The sequence below is a fragment of the Notamacropus eugenii genome, chromosome 2 (assembly GCF_028372415.1).
Source record: "Notamacropus eugenii isolate mMacEug1 chromosome 2, mMacEug1.pri_v2, whole genome shotgun sequence".
In the NCBI taxonomy this organism is placed as follows: Eukaryota; Metazoa; Chordata; class Mammalia; order Diprotodontia; family Macropodidae; genus Notamacropus; species Notamacropus eugenii.
This window is the reverse complement of record NC_092873.1, coordinates 78,103,050-78,121,678: the sequence shown is the minus strand read 5'-3', so window position 1 is coordinate 78,121,678 and position 18,629 is coordinate 78,103,050. Positions and strand designations below refer to the sequence as shown.

The following is an 18,629-nucleotide window of genomic DNA, read 5'->3' as shown; positions in this document are numbered from 1 at the left end:
GAAATAAAAAACAACTTTGGCAAAGTTGCAGGTTATACAATAAACCCACACAAATCTTCTGCATTCCTATATATTAGTAACAAAGTCCAAAAGCAAGAGATAAAAGAGAAATTCCATTTAAAGCTAGGATAGACACTATAAAATATTTGGGAGTTTACCTGCCAAAACAAACCCAGGGACTATATAAACACAATTACAAGACACTTTTTGCACAAATAAAGTCAGATCTAAATGGAAAAACATCAGAGTTGCTCATGGGTAGGCTGAGCCAATATAATAAAAATGACAGTTCTACCTAAATTAATTTACTTATTTAGTGCCATACCAATTAAACTATCAGATAATTATTTTTTAGAGCTGGACAAAATAATATCAAAATTCATCTGGAAGAGCAAAATGTCCAGAATATCAAAGGGACGAATGAAAAGAAATGCTAGGGAAGGTGGCCTAGTGTTACCAGATCTCAAATTGTATTATAAAGCAGCAATCATCAAAACTGCTTGGTACTGCCTAAGAAACAGAAGGCTACACAAATAGAATATGCTAGATACTCAAGACACAGTAGGCAACGAGTATAGCAATCTACTATTTGATAAATCCAAGGACCCCAGCTTCTGGGATCAGAACTCACTGTTTGACAAAAATTGCTGGGAAAACTGGATAACAGAGTGGCAGAAACTAGGCATAGACCAATGCCTGACATTGTACACAAGAATAAAGTCCAAATGGGTACACGATCCAGGTATAAAGATTGATATCATGGACAAATTGGAGGAGCAAGAAATAGTGTATTTATCAGATTCATGGAGAAGGGAAGAATTTTTGTCTAAAGAAGAGATAGAAACCATTATGAAGTGCAAGATGGATAATTTTGATTACATTAAACTGAAAAGTTTTTGCACAACCAAACCCAATGCAAATAAAATTCAGAGGGAAGTAGTATATTGGAAAAGAATTTTTACAGCTAATCTCAGGGGTAAAGGCCTCATTTCTAGAATATATAGAGAATTGAGTCAAATGTATAACAATACAAGTCACTCCCCAATTGATAAATGGTCAAAGGATATGAACAGGCAGTTTTCAGAGGAAGAAATTAAAGATATCTATAATCTTATGAAAAAATGCTCTAAATCACTTTTGATTAGAGAGATGCAAATCAAAACAACTCTGAGGTACCACATCACACCTATCAGATTGGCAAACATGACAGAACAGGAAGATGACAAATGTTGGAGAGGATGTGGGAGAGTTGGAACACTAATTCATTGTTGGTGGAGCTGTGAGCTCATCCAACCATTCTGGAGAGTGATTTGGAACTATGCCCAAAGGGCTACAAAAATGTGCATACCCTTTGACCCAGCAATATCGCTTCTAGGATTGTACCCCCAAGAGATCATAAGAGTGGGAAAGGGTCCCACATGTACAAAAATATTTATAGCAGCACTCTTTGTAGTGGCCAAAAACTGGAAATCAAAGGGATGCCCATCAACTGGGGAATGACTGAATAAATTGTGGTATATGAATGTAATGGAATACTATTGCACTATAAAAAATGATGAACAAGAAGATTTCAGAGAGACTTGGAAAGACTTATATGATCTGATGCTGAGTGAAAGGAGCAGAACCAGGAGAACTTTGTGCACAGCAATGACCACAGTATGCGACAGTTTTTTCTGGTAGACTTGGAACTTCACAGCAATGCAAGGACTTAAAAAAAAATTCTCAATGGTCTTCTAAGGCAAAATGCCTTCCACATCCAGAGAAAGAACTATGGAATTCAATCGCAGAATGTAGCAGATCATTTTTTTGTGTGTATGATGTTTTGGTTTGTTATATGATTTCTCCCATTCATTTTATTTCTTCTACACAGCATGACTATAGTGAAAATGTATTCAACAGGAATGTATTTATAGATCTTATATAGAATTGTATGCCGTCTCGGGGAGGGAGGGGGGAGGTGGGGGCTAGGTAGGGGGAAAAAAATCTAAGTTTTATGGTAGTGATTGTAGAACACTAAAAATAAATGAAATTAATATATAAAAAAAGAATGAAGTCCAAATGGATACATGAAAAAAAAGAAATAGGAGTTTAGGGCTTCTGATCCTTTCCTCCTGTGTCAATGATTTCTAGATGGTCATCACTTCCAGTCAGATCCAGTGGACAACTGATGTTACCAAGTCCCTGCAGGTAGCTAAAGAGCGCTCAGACAAGAAAGTCCTCAAGGTCATGAGAAAGAAGCAGGTAGGGAACTCTCCAAGCACAGAGTGGACTTGGAATTAAAATTGGGGAATGGGGAATTGACGAATTGATGAATTGGGACTTCTAGAGAAGAGATTGACTGGGGTGGTGGTGGTGGTTAGAATTTGGCAGTTTGATTAGTGGATAGAATGCTGATGAAAGTTCAGGATAGCCTGGGACTGTATTTGATAGTGAAATTGAAAGTCAGATATTAAAAATTAGGATTGAGGTTGAGTTCATGATCAGAGTTAGAAATAGACATAGGCAAAGTATCTATTTAGAGTACAAGATGCAGTAGGAAGCAAACAGTGGTACTTTTTAATTTTGCTTTTTATAAATGCACATAGTTGAATGCCATAGTGTATAGTTATTTATTTTGTGATGTTACGTTGCATGTGTCTTATATAATAAGAGCTTAAAGACGACCCTAGTAGACAGTAACACATAAAGGGACATAATTTTCTTTTAAATATATGTATGCATATAGATATATCAATATATCTCTATATAGGTATCTTTTGTTTTTACATTATCTAGATTTCTGAAGGTTGTATTTTCAAACTTTGCCTGGGATCCTGGGGTCTTGAGCAAGGTTGGAGTTAAGATGGTTATGGGGTTTATATGGAAGAGTGTTTCACCTTAGATTCAGCTGCCTTATCCTTCCCACCTCTCCCTTCCTCCCAATACATTGCCTGACATGTATAGGTATCAATACTGAACAAGTACTCAGAGGCTATCCGGGGAAACTTGACCAAGATCCTCCGACTTAAGATTGTGGCATTGGTAACCATAGAGATTCATGCCCGTGATGTGATAGAGAAGCTCTACAAGAGCGGTCTTATGGATGTCAATGCCTTTGAGTGGCTCAGCCAACTCCGCTTCTACTGGGAAAAGGTGCTGTGGTTCTAATGTGCTTACCCCAAAGTTTGTTACTGACCTTTATTATAATCATATTCTAGTTCTCTAACACAATCCTTAACTCAAATTCCCCTTTTAACTTTTATCATAAATCCCCTAAATTAGCTCCAGTCTTTAGAAGTAATTTGTAATCTTTAATCTTTTCATCATAACCTCTTCCTCATCTCCTCTATTCCTACCTTTAGACCTTCCTCCAGGTAGGATTCCTAATCCCCTTGAAGTCCACTTCTGAATCTCTTCCTCCATTTCATTTTATAACTGCCTCTAAACTAATCCCTATTCCCCTAGGACCTTGATGACTGTATAATACGGCAGACCAACACACAGTTCCAGTATGGCTATGAGTACTTAGGTAACTCTGGTCGGCTTGTCATCACTCCTCTGACAGACAGGTAAATCAGTGGAGGTGGGGCAAGGCACTAGGTGGTGAGGCAGGGTTTAATCTCATTCCCAAACTTGCCCCACAGGTGCTACATGACTCTGACAACAGCCCTGCATCTGCACCGTGGGGGCTCACCCAAAGGCCCAGCTGGCACTGGTAAGACAGAAACAACCAAAGACCTGGGCAAAGCCCTGGGCATGTATGTCATCGTGGTCAACTGCTCAGAAGGTCTTGACTACAAGTCCATGGGTCGAATGTACTCAGGGCTGGCTCAGGTTAGAGTTACCTGCTTCAGGAACCTTTTGGGCTGGGAAATCTACCCAGACTTCTGTTCAGCTTGAATTATCCTTAACTCTATCCCTAGACATCTCCTGTCCAGGGCCATCCCTAAGCCAATATTGCTATGTAGGCAAAACTGGCTTTAAATATTTCACTTGCTGATTCTGACTGACTTCTCAGCTAAAAATAAATGATTAGCTTAACCATTTTGCCTAGTTTGGTTCTGAACATCAGAACATTCTATGTTCTGTACTACTCCTTACTCAGACGGCTTCTAAACCCTTTTTTTCCCGTACAGAATTCCCCTCAGATTTCTTCCTTCATCCTCAAATGTCATCTTCCCCAGAACGTATCTCTAGGCTTATTTCCAGTATTAGAGTTGCCCAGTATTGGATTCTCACTCAGAAGTTTTGTCCTAAAAACTCTGGTCTCCAAGCAGCCCTATCCACTGAGGTGTTACCATGGGAATATTTTAAATCAGTAGAAGATTTGTCCCATCCTGGTTGCTTCCTTTTCTTATGTTCTTTTCCTATTTCTCCCTCTTGATTCTTTTCTAGGCTCTTCTCACCAATGTAGGACTTCAGTTCTCTTGGGCCCTTTTCTTCATCTTAATTCTTTTTTCTTCCATTGGCTTCTCTTTGTTTCTGGGCACTATGAAACTCTCTAATCCACTTGATTCCTCTCCCTCCCTACAGACAGGAGCTTGGGGCTGCTTTGATGAGTTTAATCGAATAAACATAGAGGTGCTATCTGTCGTGGCCCAGCAGATCCTCTCCATCCTCTCGGCCTTGGCAGCAGGCCTCACCCGGTTCCTCTTTGAAGGTTTCGAAATCAATCTTGTCTGGTCCTGTGGGATCTTCATTACTATGAATCCTGGTGAGAGGGGAAATCAGTCTGGTCCTGTGGGATCTTCATTACTATGAATTCTGGTCGAGGCAAGGGGATTGCACAGGGCTTCCCCTAGAGGGTTTAGTGGTAGAGAGAAGTTAGGGTTGTCCCCTCAAAAGTTCAAAGACCTGGACAAAGCACACTGTGTTTCCTCTACCCTGAGCACACACTCTTTTCCCCCTCTTATAAGCAAGCAAACATTTTTATCCAGGTGAAGTCAGTTTAAAGGAATATGAAAGGCAGCCTTGGAGAAGAAAACGTGCAACCTGCTAGGGAAGGGGAATAGTCTCATTTTGCTTTGGCACGGTAAAAGGTTTGTTGGCTTAATTAAAGATGTACATGGGTAAATACACATGCCCATGTACATGCATATATATGTGTACATATATACATGTGTGTATACACACATATATTCTCAGAAGTTCTTAGTACAAACTGACAAATTTTACCTTCTACCACTAGCTGTTCTCCTAAGCCACAACCCAGCTTCCAGGCACTGTGGCAATATTGGGTCCCCCAAAACACAGGCCCATCAAGGATTTACCCTAGGGATAGTTCTTGAAGAAGGTTCTGGGAAAGAGCAGAAGTAGGAAAGGATTTAGGAACTAGAAGGGACAGGCATTTGGGAATGAAGTGAGGTTAATACTGGAAATAGAGATAAAAAATGGGTAACTGTGGGTCAGGATTATAAGATAAAGGCCTGGGATCAAGGTTGAAGATATAGGGGTCACAGGAAGAAGTGGAGGAAGAAGCAGGGACTTGGGAGGGACAGAAATCATACTGAGAACAAAGAATAGATGGAAACAGGTGGAGACAGGTATGAGCTGGAGAAGGGAATACATTTTGGGTAGTTATATGGTTAGGATTGGGGTAATAGATGAGGCTGGATTGGGACCTACTCTATTTTAGGCTATGCGGGTCGTACAGAGCTTCCTGACAACCTGAAGTCCATGTTCCGCCCCATATCCATGGTGGTGCCTGATTCTACTCTCATTGCAGAGATCATTCTGTTTGGGGAAGGTTTTGGTAACTGCAAGGTATCTCTCTCCTAACAGCACCCTTGACTTTGTAGTCTTGTGGTTGTCACCTCCCTTTCAACCCCCATTCCTTGGCAGCACCCTTCCCTATGACATCTGGACTTTCTGGTCACCCATCCCATTATGTTTTGGGGTATGCACCTATTATATGTACTTGGAGCAAGGAGGAGAACCCTACCCCCTAGTGATACCAAGAATGTTTGACAGGCCTGGCCTGGTCCCTCCCCTCAGTATACTGCCAATAAGTTCCTCCTCAATTAAAGGTCCCAGGAGTGGGGAACCTGTGGCCTCGAGGTCACATGTAGCCCTCTAGGTCCTCAAGTGCAGCCACATATGACCTAGAGGCTGCAGGTTCCCCACCTCTGCTCTACTGTACCACTATGTCTCCTTGTGTCATAGGGGATGGGACACACCTATGTGTCACATCTTCTGACTGTCTCTCCTCCCCACCCAGATCTTGGCTAAGAAGGTGTACACACTTTACTCACTGGCTGTGCAGCAGCTTTCCAAGCAGGACCACTATGACTTTGGTCTTCGAGCCCTCACCTCTCTCTTGCGATTCGCTGGCAAGAAGCGACGGTTGCAGCCTGATCTGGCTGATGAAGAGGTGAACCCTGCATCCAGATGGCGCTTAAGTCTTTCCTTACATAGTATTGACCTAAACCCCTCCCTTAGGAGTGTCTATGACTTTCTCTCTTCAGGATTACTCACTATGCCCCTCTCTTTAGTTCCGCTGACCATTGGCCTTTGGTTCCGCTGACCATTGGCCTTTGGTTCCTCATCTTCTGTTTCCTTGTTGCCCTAACAACCTTAACTTGGCTTCCACTCAATCTTTGTGGTGTTCCCTGAGTCCATACTCATTACAGAGTAACAGCAGGATTCAGGTTTTTGCTTTCTAAGCATAATGCTCCATTTTCCCTCCTCTTCTAGGTGTTACTGCTTTCCATGAGGGACATGAACATTGCCAAGCTAACCTCAGTGGACGTGCCATTGTTTAATGCAATTGTGCAGGACCTTTTCCCCAACGTTGAGCTTCCTGTCATTGACTATGGCAAGGTATTCTGCCTCATCACACTTTCCTAGGTCTGAATAGAACCCCTCCTGCACACACACCTGAACTAGAACTAGAGGAAAACTCTTTTCTGATAGTCAAAGCTTCACTTTGTCTCTAGATATGGCAGCCCAAGCCTCAGTGGACCTGTCATGACTTAATGGTCATAGCTCAGATTTCACATCCATTATCGCATTTTTCTGCTTTTCCTCAGCTTCGTGAGACAATTGAACTTGAACTTCAAGAGATGGGGCTACAGAACACACCATTCACCATGACCAAGGTTATCCAATTATATGAAACCAAGAACTCACGTCACTCCACCATGATTGTGGGCTGCACAGGCAGTGCCAAGACAGTCACGTGGCGTGTTCTACAAGCATCCATGTCCTCCCTCTGCCGAGCTGGAGAACCCAACTTCAACCTTGTTAAGGTATGGAAGTGGGGGAGTGAGACCAAGGGCCAATATATCTAGGTAGCAGGAAGATAGCAGAAGCTTGAGGGGAGTAGCTGTGAGCGGGTCTCAGGATGGGAGCAAGGGCTATGTAAAGAGAGCTAAGGACTAGGAAGTAGGATGCCTGGGGACCAGTCATTCAATCAATAAACTTAAACAAAAGTCAGTTAAGTTTCTACAGTGTGTTAGGCACTGTGGTAAACAATGGGGATACGAAGAAAGGCAAAAGACATTCAGTGCTGTCAAGGAGCTCACAGTCTAATAGGAGAGATCACACTCAAACAATGATGTACAAACAAGCTATAGAAAGGATAAAGTGGAAATAATCAATAGAGGGAAGAAGGCACTAGAATTAAGAGACTGGAAAAGGCTTCCTTATAGATGTTAGGATTTTATCTAAGACTTCAAGGAAGCCAGGAGACAGAGATAACATGTCTAATAGGTGAGCTGAAAATGAGAGTATACCTGAAAAAATATTCACTCTTTAAACTGACTCTATTTTCCCCCCAAATCCTCCTGATTTTTAGGAGTTTCCTTTGAACCCTAAGGCAGTATCTCTAGGAGAACTGTATGGTGAATATGACCTTAACAGTAATGAGTGGACAGATGGTATCTTATCCAGCGTTATGCGAACTGCCTGTGCAGGTAATTGAAGAAGCTGGGAGCAGAATACTTTAGTCTCTAGAGAGGAGTGTTTGGGAGCTTCCTACCTGGATCTAGAAACAGTATTGAGGGGACATGCTTGGGGCCAGGGAAACATGTGCTTGTGTCCTTGAGGAGAGTGAATACTAGGTGAAAGACTCCCATCCTCTCTCTCATACAAAGATGAAAAGCCAGATGAGAAGTGGATCCTTTTTGATGGTCCAGTGGACACATTATGGATTGAGAGCATGAACTCTGTCATGGATGACAACAAGGTGTTGACCCTTATTAATGGCGAACGGATCTCCATGCCTGAGCAGGTACATGGATGGGGTAAAATGTTTGGGACCCTGAGGAATAGAAATTTCATGGAAATAAGCAGGAACTTGGAGGTAGAATCCAGTGGCTTGTACTTAAAGGCAGGATACTTAGATTTTAAAGTAACATATATTGAGCCCTGATGTTAGAGGCAGGAAGGCTGAGGGTAGGGTATCATAATGATTTGTTACGTTCTTAGGTGTCCCTACTGTTTGAAGTGGAAAACTTGGCTGTGGCCTCTCCAGCCACTGTGTCTCGCTGTGGGATGGTTTATACTGATTACGGTGACCTGGGATGGAAACCCTATGTTCAGTCCTGGCTGGAGAAGAGACCAAAGGTATGGAAAAAACTGAGCAAAGAAAGAAGACTTGGAAGGTGGAAAGGGACACACAAAAGAAGGAGGAATGGGCAAAACCAGAATATCTTTCATTATCTCTAGGGTGAGGTCGAGCCACTCCAGCGGATGTTTGACAAATTTATCAACAAAACACTGACCTTTAAGAAGGAGAACTGCCAAGAATTAGTTGCTGTCCCTGAATACAGTGGCATCATTTCCCTCTGCAAACTCTTCTCGGCTCTAGCCACACCAGAGAATGGGGTAAGAAGGCAGATTTCCCTATCTACCATGCCTTACTCTAGTAAAAAAGGGCAGCTAGGTGGTACAGTGGATAGAGCACCAGTGCAGGAGTCAGGAGCACCTGAGTTCAAATCTCACCTCAGATACTTGACACTCACTAGTTGTGTGACCTTGGGCAAGTCACTTAACCCCAATTCCCTCATCTTGGGTCATCTCCAGTCATCCAGATGAATATCTGGTCACCGGATTCAGATGGTTCTGGAGAAGAAGTGAGGCTGGTGACCCGCACAGCCCTCCCTCACTCAAAACAAAGGCAAATAAAGGTCATGTCATCATTTCTCTGATGGCATGGTCTTCTTCGGGCAATGAAGGATGAACGCACACACACTCTACTAAAGACTTGTTATGGAAGTGCTCACTTTGGCAGCACATATACTAAAACTGGAATGATACAAAGAAGACTAATATGGCCCCTGTGCAAGAATGGCATGCAAATTCGTGAAGCATTCCATATTTTTAAATTAATTATTAAAAAAAAGATTTGTTAGCGAAAGCTTCCTTGTGTGGGGAGGTGTAGTTTGGAGCTAAATTTGGAAGGGAAGGGAGAGGTCTTTGGTAGACAGAAAAAGGAGGGAAAGGTATCCCTAGTGGAAAAGAATGGCCTTTATAAAAAACAAGGAGACAGGACTGAACAAAGGCATGTACGGAGGATAGTGAGATTAGTTTGAAATCATAAAAGGAAGATGTTAAAAGGAGTCTGTAATAGGAGATGAGGAAGCCAGACTAAGGAATTTATTGTGAGTGTTGCTGGGTTCTGGGTGTCAGTTTAATGGGGATCTGGCACTTGCCAAGACCACCTGAAATGGCGTCCATCTGGTGCATGTGCAGACATCATTAGGTTGCTAAGATGGTGTCATCCATATAGAACTCATTCCCAGAGAATTATGTGGACTGGAGCATGCCTGAATATTTTGTATTGGTCTACCACCTGATTGGGAGGGGCTTTATTTGCATTGATGGTGTAACCAGAACTGTCTGTATCTTCAGAATGGCGTGGGTTGAATTAGCACCCCCTTGGGTTTTTGGTAAATTCATGTTTGAGACATTGAGGTGACTCCTTTACTCACAGTAATAGTGATACCATGTGGTATGGGTGGAGGATCTTATAGCTTCCTTTCTCCTCCCCACCAGGGCCATATACCGCCCCCCCCCAAAAAAAGGGGGCATTACTGAGAGTGAAGATACCAACTCTCTCCTGGCCATTTTGAAGATATTGACAATTATAGCTATTCCAATGAAAATAGTTCTCTGAACCACATGGTAGGTCAACAGGAAATGTCTTCACATTCCCTAGTCTTCATGTTTCTCCCAAAATCAGGTCCTGAGTGTCTTCCACATGGATGGTACCATCTTGGCAAATGATATCTGTACATGGTGATCTGAGTATGCACCAGACCCTCATTCTACCAGGATATATGGTCCCCATTTGCCTCTCTCCCTATAGGATCTGTGATTCTTCATGATGGGGAGGGAGTCTTTCTGCTGTTAACCACATGATTCTCCCAAGGCCAATATGTTTGATTGGTCATAGCTCCTCCCCTTCCCCAGTCTCTACAGTGGCTATTCTGGGAGTTCCTGCATTTCAGTAAGATCCTTAGTGGCAGCAGTTATCTCCTTTCATATCGTAAACATTATTATGATACAAAAATATCATACCCCTTCCCAAGTGGGTGTTACAGTTCCCTCGGGCTATGGAATGCAGGGTTTTAGCAGTTATTCTTTCTCCAAGGATTCCCCTAGAAAACTCGGTCATTGAGTCCATAAGCACTTATTAAGTACCAATGCTCTAGGTACCGTGCTAACTGTACCAAAGATACACAGAAAGACCAAAGTCCCTGCCCTCAAAGAGGTCACAATCTAAATGGGGGAGACAACGCACAAATAAATATGTACAAACAAGCTATACATGGGATAAATAGAAGACAATTAACCAGAGCTAAGACTCTATAGTTCAGAGGGATTGAGAAAGACTTCTTGGTGAAGGTGGGATTTTAGTTGGAACTTAAAGGAAGCCAGGGAAGCCGAGGGACAGAGAGGAGGACGGACAGCATTCCAGGCATGGTGGCCAATTAGAGACAGTGCCTGGAGTCAAGAGATGGAGGGCCTTGTTGTGGAACAAAAAGGAAGCCAGTGTATCTGGATTAAAGAGGACATGGTGGGGATTAAGATGTGAGAAGATTCGGAAGGTGGGGGAATGGTAGGGCCATAGATTATGAAGGACTTTGAATCCCCAACAGAGGATTCTATATTTGATATTGGAGATGATAGGGAGCCACTGCAGTAGTCCAGGTCTGAGGGGATGAGGGTCAGTACCAGGGCGGTTGCAGTGTCAGAGAGAAGAAGCGGCAGTATTTGAGAGATGTTGTAAAGGTGAAATTGACAGGCCTTGGCAACAGATTGGGGGTGGGCATATGATTTCCTCCTTCCCCTACCTTCCCAGTACTGGCTGAGAAGTTCACCTAGGTCAATTGTGTGGAAGGCTGGACTCCTTACTATGCCATAGTGAGTACATAGATACTCTGGGTAATGAGGAGTCATTTGGAGCTTCCTGAGCAGGGAAGTGAGTGTATTTTAGGGAATGAGTAAAGTTTCTGGCAAGATGAAATCCAGGGTTATAGATAGATCAAACAATATGTTCTCCATTCTGCCTAATATTTTCTCTCATATATTCCCTAAACAGCTCACTTAATATGTATGTATGTATACACACACATACACACACACATATATACATACATACATACATATATACATACATATCCATTGTCTGGCTGGTTAGCTTAGACATATATGCATTTCTGCATAGATATATGCCTGCATCTACATAGATACACATGTGTATCTACAAAGATATACTTGCATATCTACATAGATACATATGCATCCATTGTCTGGCTGGTTACTTAGTTGGTTAGAGAATAATACATAGGAGACTAAGTTAAGGGTTTTAGTCTTTTCACCTTAGTTCTGTCCCAGACCATTGACTTTACCCCCAGTCCTGCCTGATTAGTTATCTCACAAATGTTGGTTAAAAGGGAGCCTGAATGAGAATGTGTGAATGGCAGTGTATTCATTCTCCTTTAGAGCAAATCACACAAATACTATTCTAGTAGGTGAGTGGTTTAGTGTTAAGAAACTCTGGAGACCTGGATTCAAATCCTAGCTTGTTAGCTATTTGACCATGGGCTGATCTCACTCTGATCCTCTGTTTCCTCATTTATAAAACATATTCCTATTTGCACTTCCTACTTTACAAAATCGCTGCAAAGAACACTTTGTGAACCTTAAAATAACATAAATGTGTTTTGTATTATTTTGGGTTGAAAGAATCTAGCTCCATACAAAGGACACAGCATATTCATTGGACAAGGGACTCAGGACTAAGGTCCTGGTATCAGAGCATCTTCTCAGATGCAAGAAGTGTAAGATGTATCAGTTTAGAACTCACAGCTGTATGGTTTTGCAAAGAGAACCTGGCAATGAAGGAAACCTCTGTATTTATGTGACACGCTCTTCTTTCAGAGGTTGTTAGGTTAGACAGGTCCCTTGATATTCCGCATGTCTCTAACACCATCTCTTTCCTCCTAGGTAAACCCAGCTGATGGTGACAACTATACCACAATGGTGGAGATGAACTTTATATTCAGTCTTATTTGGTCAGTTTGTGCATCTGTGGATGAGGAAAGCCGAAAGAAGATAGACAGTTTTCTCCGGGAGATTGAGGGGTCCTTTCCCAACAAGGTCCCAAAAGACTCAAATTTTCTGTTTCAAAATACTCAGTTCTCCCATCTCTGCACCCCACTTAGATCCCTCATATATGCCCTACTTATAAGACTCCTTGAGAAGCAAATGTCTGACCTCCCAGTTCCTAGAATTCAGCTTTCTCTTTCTTTGATCCTGTAGTCTTTAAATTAGAATATGATCCCTGAAACTGAACATGGAAAAGTTGGGGAGAGGGTTTTAGACCTTCTAGATAACCTCTATTTGGTTTCTAGGACACAGTATTTGAGTACTTTGTGGATCCCAAGTTGAAGAATTGGATGACATTTGAGGAAAAGTTGCCCAAGAGTTGGCGGTATCCCCCAAAGTAAGGGCAGGCTATGGGATAGAGTGGGAAGGGCAAGACCTAGAGAGAAAGTGTGTTGATTAAAAGCAAAGATCAAGGACTAGAAAATATTGGTGGTTCCAAGACAAAGAAGCACATCTTGAAACACAAAATGGGCTCTCTAGAGTAAAGACATAGTCCTGGGGTTAACTTTGGGGATGAGCTTAGTGATGTAGAGACGAGAGCCTGGAAATGAGTGAAACAAAGTGGGGTAAAGAAGGAAGAGGAATCAGAGTCTCAAACTAATTTCCTATTTTCCAGTGCCCCATTCTATAAGATCATGGTGCCCACTGTGGACACTGTCCGATACAACTACTTGGTGAGTGCCCTTGTAGCCAGCCAAAACCCAATCCTCTTAGTTGGTCCTGTGGGCACAGGCAAGACATCCATTGCTCAAAGCGTCCTTCAGGCCCTGCCCACCAGCCAGTGGGCTGTGCTCACCGTCAACATGTCTGCTCAGGTTAGTGGAAAACCCAGGCAATCCAATTTAATTCAACAGATATTTACTAATTGTTTAATATATTTGAGCTATTCTATTGGATACTAGGAGTACAAAGATGACAAACCACACAGTCACTGCCTCAAAGTTACAATCTAATTAAGAAAAGAATTCATGTTAGAATGAGATAAATACATAGGAAAGATCCTCAGGATCTCCAGGCTCTTATTTTCTTCAAAGACTTGGGCCTATCAACTCTTGGATCTCCTCTGCACTAACACCCTGGCTTTCTTCTCTGTTGGGCATCCCAGTCCTCTACCCTAAGCTTTTCCCACAGACTACATCCAACAATGTGCAAAGCATCATTGAAAGCCGTGTGGAAAAGCGAACAAAGGGTGTATATGTGCCATTTGGGGGCAAGAGCATGATCACCTTCATGGATGACCTGAACATGCCAGCCAAGGACACATTTGGCTCTCAGCCACCCTTGGAGCTACTGCGCCTCTGGATTGACTATGGCTTCTGGTATGACCGGGGAAAACAGACCATTAAGCACATCAAAGTGAGTGTCCTAGTTCCTTGATGCTAATGCCTCCAAATCCCCACCTTCTCTCCACTCTGTGCTCCATCCCAGGACTCCACTGACTGGCTCCTTAACCCTGTTCCTCTCCTATACCTAAGGACCCTGACCTCAAAATACCCTAAGTATCTGACCAAGGAACCCTAATCTTCAGCTTTCACTCTCTTCTCAGTTCTCTCTAATTTGTTTCTCCTATCACTGTTCTCCTCTCAGAATCATCTTCTCCATTCCTGACCATCTCCAAGGGTCCTTTATCTCCTGCTTTGACTCTCCTTTTGCCCTGTTGGCTACTTCCCATCACCTGGAGGGTCAACTCCACTTGCTAGCTAAATTCTCTTTAAAAATCCAGGCATCTTACTTTCTGTCCCTCCTTTTCTTCCATAGTATTGAGACTCAACTTCCTTTTTTTCTCTTACTCAACATAGGAAAATTGGCTTCATCCTAGTTCTCTCGAGCATCCAGCTTCAAGAACTCATATAATAGCTCTCCTTTCTTCTTTTTGTTCTCCCTTCTTATTTCCTTGCTCTTTCCTGATCTCATTCTTAACTTCTCTCTGACTTCCTCCCCTACCACCCTTTTATTTTTCCTTTTCTTATTTCTCTTCAAATTCCTTCTTCCCCATTCCCAAAGTCTGTCTGTCTGTATGTCTGTATGTCTGTCTGTCTCTCTCTTTCTCTGTCACCCTCACTCTCACCCTCACCCTACCTCTACCTTCATCTTTCTTAAACCAGGACATGTTCCTGATGGCTGCCATGGGACCTCCAGGAGGCGGAAGGACAGTCATCTCCTCAAGGCTTCAGAGTAGATTTCATCTCATCAATATGACTTTTCCCACAGTGAGGGAGTGTTTGGAGTCTTTGGGTGAGGGAGGGGAAGGGAACAGACCTGAAGGAGAAAGGAAAAGATGAAGTGCTAAACTGTTATAGCCTATCAGAAGCAACTGGCAGGAGGAGCCCCTTGAACCCTGTTGTTAATGGAGAATGAAAGTCAGACCAAAGAGCAACTGAGAAAGCTGGGAAGGGTTGTATGCAGGTCCTTAGAGTATATGAGGGTTTGAACTGTTGTCTGATCAACTCTGCAGTGCCCTGAAGTTATAGGGGCTTCATGCTGGGAACTGTTGTAGAAAGGGATATGTAGTCTCAGGAGGAGGGAGTGGTGATCATAGATATGTTCAAAGATAGAGAGTGGAAGGGACTGTAGAAGCCATCTACTGTTATCCATCATTTTAAGCGATATGCCCAAGGTCTCCAGGTAACGCAGCAGAGGCAGCTTTGGAAACCAGTTCTCCTGACTCCAAATCCAAAACTAAATAAATCCCTATTCTGTGATGAGATGGGGATCCTAGGAAGACTGGAAGGTAGGAACAGGAAGACGGGGGACAAGAAGATCAGATAGTTGGAAATCAATAATACTCTGTGTCTTTAGGAATCCCAAATTCTCCGTATCTTTGGTACCATGATCAATCAGAAGCTTCAGGACTTTGAGGAAGAGGTAAAGCCCATCGGGAATGTGGTGACTGAAGCTACCATAGAAGTTTACAACACTGTGGTACAACGTTTCCTTCCCACTCCTGCCAAAATTCACTACCTCTTCAATCTTCGAGACATTTCTAAGGTGAAAACCAGTCTCCACCTCTTAAAATGTGGCTCTACCTCTTTAACGTTAGCATCAGATCCATTAAAGTGGACCAACCCAACCCAAAGATCTTCTCTTTCTCTTTACTCTAGAGGACTGAATTTAGCTTATCCCATCCCTTTTTCCTTCCTGATCCACTCTTTATCCCTAGAAGTAGCTAGGTGAGATCATATTTGTGAAATGCTTTGCAAATCTTAAACTAACTCCCTGTCTATCTTGTGTTTCAAATTCCCATTGGCCATTTTTGAGGCAGCTAGGTGGTGCGGTGCATTGAGCATTGGTCCACAAGTCAAGAAGACCTGAGTTCAAACCAGGCTTCAGACACTTAGTAGCTGTGTGACTCTGGTCAAGTCATTTAACCTTTGTCTGCCCTCAACTATAAAGTGGGGATAATAATAGCATCTACCTCCCCAGGGTTATTGTGAGGATCAGATGAAATAATATGTAAAAAGTGCCTGGCACATAGTTGGCACTTAATAAATGTTTGATCCAAGTATCCCCATCCCCGCAATAGGTATTCCAGGGCATGCTTAGAGCCAACAAGGACTTCCATGATACCAAGGCTAGTATCACCCGACTCTGGATCCATGAATGTTTCAGGTGAGATGTTCCACACCTAAATCCAGCCCAAGTCTTCCTCAGCTCTAGGTCTGGCCCCCAATTCTAAACTTTTTCTTTCTATTACATCCTCTGTATCCTCTTCTCAATCCCTGTTCCCTCATATCTCTACACCCATATTCCTTTCCCCATCCCTACTCTATCTCTCATATCTTACTGCTCCCAGGTCTTGTTCCCCTGTCCCCTGTTTTTATGCTTTTGCACAAGACCTCCCCAGTGCCTGGAATGGAAACCCCCATCCTATCTGTATCCACTGAAATTGTTCCTTTCCTTCAAGTCTCAGGTCAGGGCCACATGTTCTAGGAAGCCTCCCTGATCCTCCCTAGTTAAAAGTAATGCCTCTTTATATCTCTTAGGCCACACAGCCTTTTTCATGCACTTAATTTCTAACCTATTTTAAAGTCATTTGTGTACATTTCACCTCTCTATATTAGATTATAAACTCCTTGAATATGTTTTTAATTTTTGCACCTAGCACAGTGTGCTTCAATTTCATTATCCCCCATTTCTATCTTATTCTTAACCCTTCCCCCCCCAATATTCTAACTCTTTCCCAACAGAGTGTTCTCTGACCGACTGGTGGATACAACAGACACTGAGGCCTTTGTGAGCATCGTGAATGAAAAACTTGGAACTTTCTTTGACCTCACCTTCCATAACCTTTGTCCTAACAAGCGCCCACCCATCTTTGGTGAGTTGGAAGTCTCTGGGTATTGGAATTTCGAGGGGACCCAAGGATTAGAGTGAAAGCTGGGGACTCGAGTCTGTACCCTTCATTCCTGAAGATAGTAGCTGAGGGGAGAGGAGGGAGGAACAGGCACTGAGATTCTGGTTTCCCTTTGCTTAGGGGACTTCATGAGAGAGCCCAAGGTATATGAAGACCTGGTTGATCTGACAGTACTAAAGACAGCCATGGAGACTGCACTGAATGAGTACAACTTGTCCCCTGGTGTTGTGCAAATACAGCTGGTGCTGTTCCGAGAGGCTATTGAACACAGTGAGCCTTCCCTCTTTTCATCCTTATCAGTACAGGGGAAAAGGGTTTCCTTTTTTTCATCTCCCTAACTAGAGTTCATAAACTTCTTTCCTCTTCCTGGCCCTGTGTTGCTGTGGGTGCAGAAGTTAGTTTTTTTATTGGAAGTAGGACCTGGTGAACATGGTAAATTCCCCAGTTGGTCAGAAAAAAGTGTTTTTGGAGGGGCTGGGAACTAGCCAGTGTATTGCTCTGGATGAGAAGAGAACAATAGGAACCTGAGTCTCTGAAAATTCCATCTGGCATCTGGAAAATGGACCCTTTCGTATTTGAGTAAGTCACCTTCTTTGCCCTGAGAGCTTAAGTCTTGCCCTACCTAAGTTTCTTGATGGTCTGTACCGCAGATTCAGGCACCCCTCTTTCTAGGATGAGACACTGAGAGTTTTAACAATTATTGAATGTGTGGTCCTGCTATGTGGAATCTCTTTCAACATCCTCACAGTCACACGGATAGTGCGAGTCATTGGACAGCCTCGAGGTAACATGCTCTTGGTGGGAATTGGAGGCAGTGGGCGCCAGAGCCTCGCCCGTTTGGCATCCTCTATCTGCGAGTACATTACCTTCCAGATTGAAGTTACCAAGCATTATCGAAAGCAGGAGTTCCGGGATGGTGAGACTGCTGGGGAGTTGAGTCTTGGGAATAAGAAAGACCTTGGGCTTGAGGGACTGGTTGCCTGGTTTCTTGAGGGGAAGTAGGGGCTGGAGTGAGGATTGTTGGGAACAAGGGAAACAGGTGATACCTTCAACCCTGAGTTAGGTAAGGGTAGAGTAAAGAGAACCAGAAGCTGCAGGGGGGAGGGAGTAGAATTCTGGGTCCCAGAAAAGAAATAAGGGTAAATCTATCACTTTTTCTATCCTCTACTGATCTGTCATTTGGGGCCCTCTCTATTATTAGATTCTACCCTAGAGGTAGGCCATGGTAGAAGACTGAGAATACTGTGTTGTAATCTCTCCTTTTTGCTTCCTTCCCCATGCACAGATATCAAGCGTCTCTACCACCAGGCTGGGGTACAACTGAAGGCCACCTCCTTCCTTTTTGTGGACACCCAGATTGCTGACGAGTCATTCTTGGAGGACATTAACAACATTCTCAGTTCCGGCGAGGTCCCCAACCTCTACAAAAGTGACGAGTTTGAGGAGGTGTTAACCTACTCCCCATTTCTTACTAGCCAAACACACCTCCCCCACATACACCTGACCCCACACTAAATAAGGCCCCGACAATGCCATCATTTCTTTTCCTGGTGCAGTTAGGTGGTCAGACTGTTCTTTCTCATCCTCTTTTTCTGAAAGAGGCTTTGCTGGGCTCCCTTGCTGCCTTACTGGAATCCATACCACCTCGCTTTCCTTCCTGGCTTCTTTGGTGCCTGCCCTT

The 18,629-nt window shown here is 43.2% G+C and overlaps 1 protein-coding gene and 1 non-coding gene across 3 annotated transcripts in view; both read left to right on the top strand.

Annotated features, from left to right (window-relative positions):
- The window catches only part of DNAH2 (dynein axonemal heavy chain 2), a 127,023-nt gene that overhangs the window by 79,763 nt on the left and 28,631 nt on the right, over positions 1-18,629 (top strand). For both annotated transcript variants that reach the window (XR_011974069.1, XM_072641134.1), the window contains exons 34-57: positions 2,131-2,241; positions 2,944-3,132; positions 3,445-3,548; positions 3,624-3,813; positions 4,513-4,693; positions 5,615-5,742; positions 6,197-6,349; positions 6,673-6,798; positions 7,008-7,226; positions 7,775-7,892; positions 8,073-8,209; positions 8,407-8,544; positions 8,647-8,805; positions 12,433-12,585; positions 12,840-12,931; positions 13,211-13,409; positions 13,726-13,950; positions 14,700-14,804; positions 15,394-15,582; positions 16,118-16,203; positions 16,782-16,912; positions 17,069-17,218; positions 17,697-17,864; positions 18,234-18,394. Coding sequence is in view for 1 of the 2 variants with exons in the window: in XM_072641134.1 (XP_072497235.1) it covers positions 2,131-2,241; positions 2,944-3,132; positions 3,445-3,548; positions 3,624-3,813; positions 4,513-4,693; positions 5,615-5,742; positions 6,197-6,349; positions 6,673-6,798; positions 7,008-7,226; positions 7,775-7,892; positions 8,073-8,209; positions 8,407-8,544; positions 8,647-8,805; positions 12,433-12,585; positions 12,840-12,931; positions 13,211-13,409; positions 13,726-13,950; positions 14,700-14,804; positions 15,394-15,582; positions 16,118-16,203; positions 16,782-16,912; positions 17,069-17,218; positions 17,697-17,864; positions 18,234-18,394 (3,612 nt within the window). In the remaining variant the exon portion in view is untranslated. The remainder of the gene's footprint in view (positions 1-2,130; positions 2,242-2,943; positions 3,133-3,444; positions 3,549-3,623; positions 3,814-4,512; positions 4,694-5,614; positions 5,743-6,196; positions 6,350-6,672; positions 6,799-7,007; positions 7,227-7,774; positions 7,893-8,072; positions 8,210-8,406; positions 8,545-8,646; positions 8,806-12,432; positions 12,586-12,839; positions 12,932-13,210; positions 13,410-13,725; positions 13,951-14,699; positions 14,805-15,393; positions 15,583-16,117; positions 16,204-16,781; positions 16,913-17,068; positions 17,219-17,696; positions 17,865-18,233; positions 18,395-18,629) is intronic.
- LOC140530531 (U6 spliceosomal RNA) lies at positions 9,196-9,302 on the top strand. The gene has a single exon (XR_011975968.1). It is a non-coding gene; the product is annotated as a U6 spliceosomal RNA (small nuclear RNA).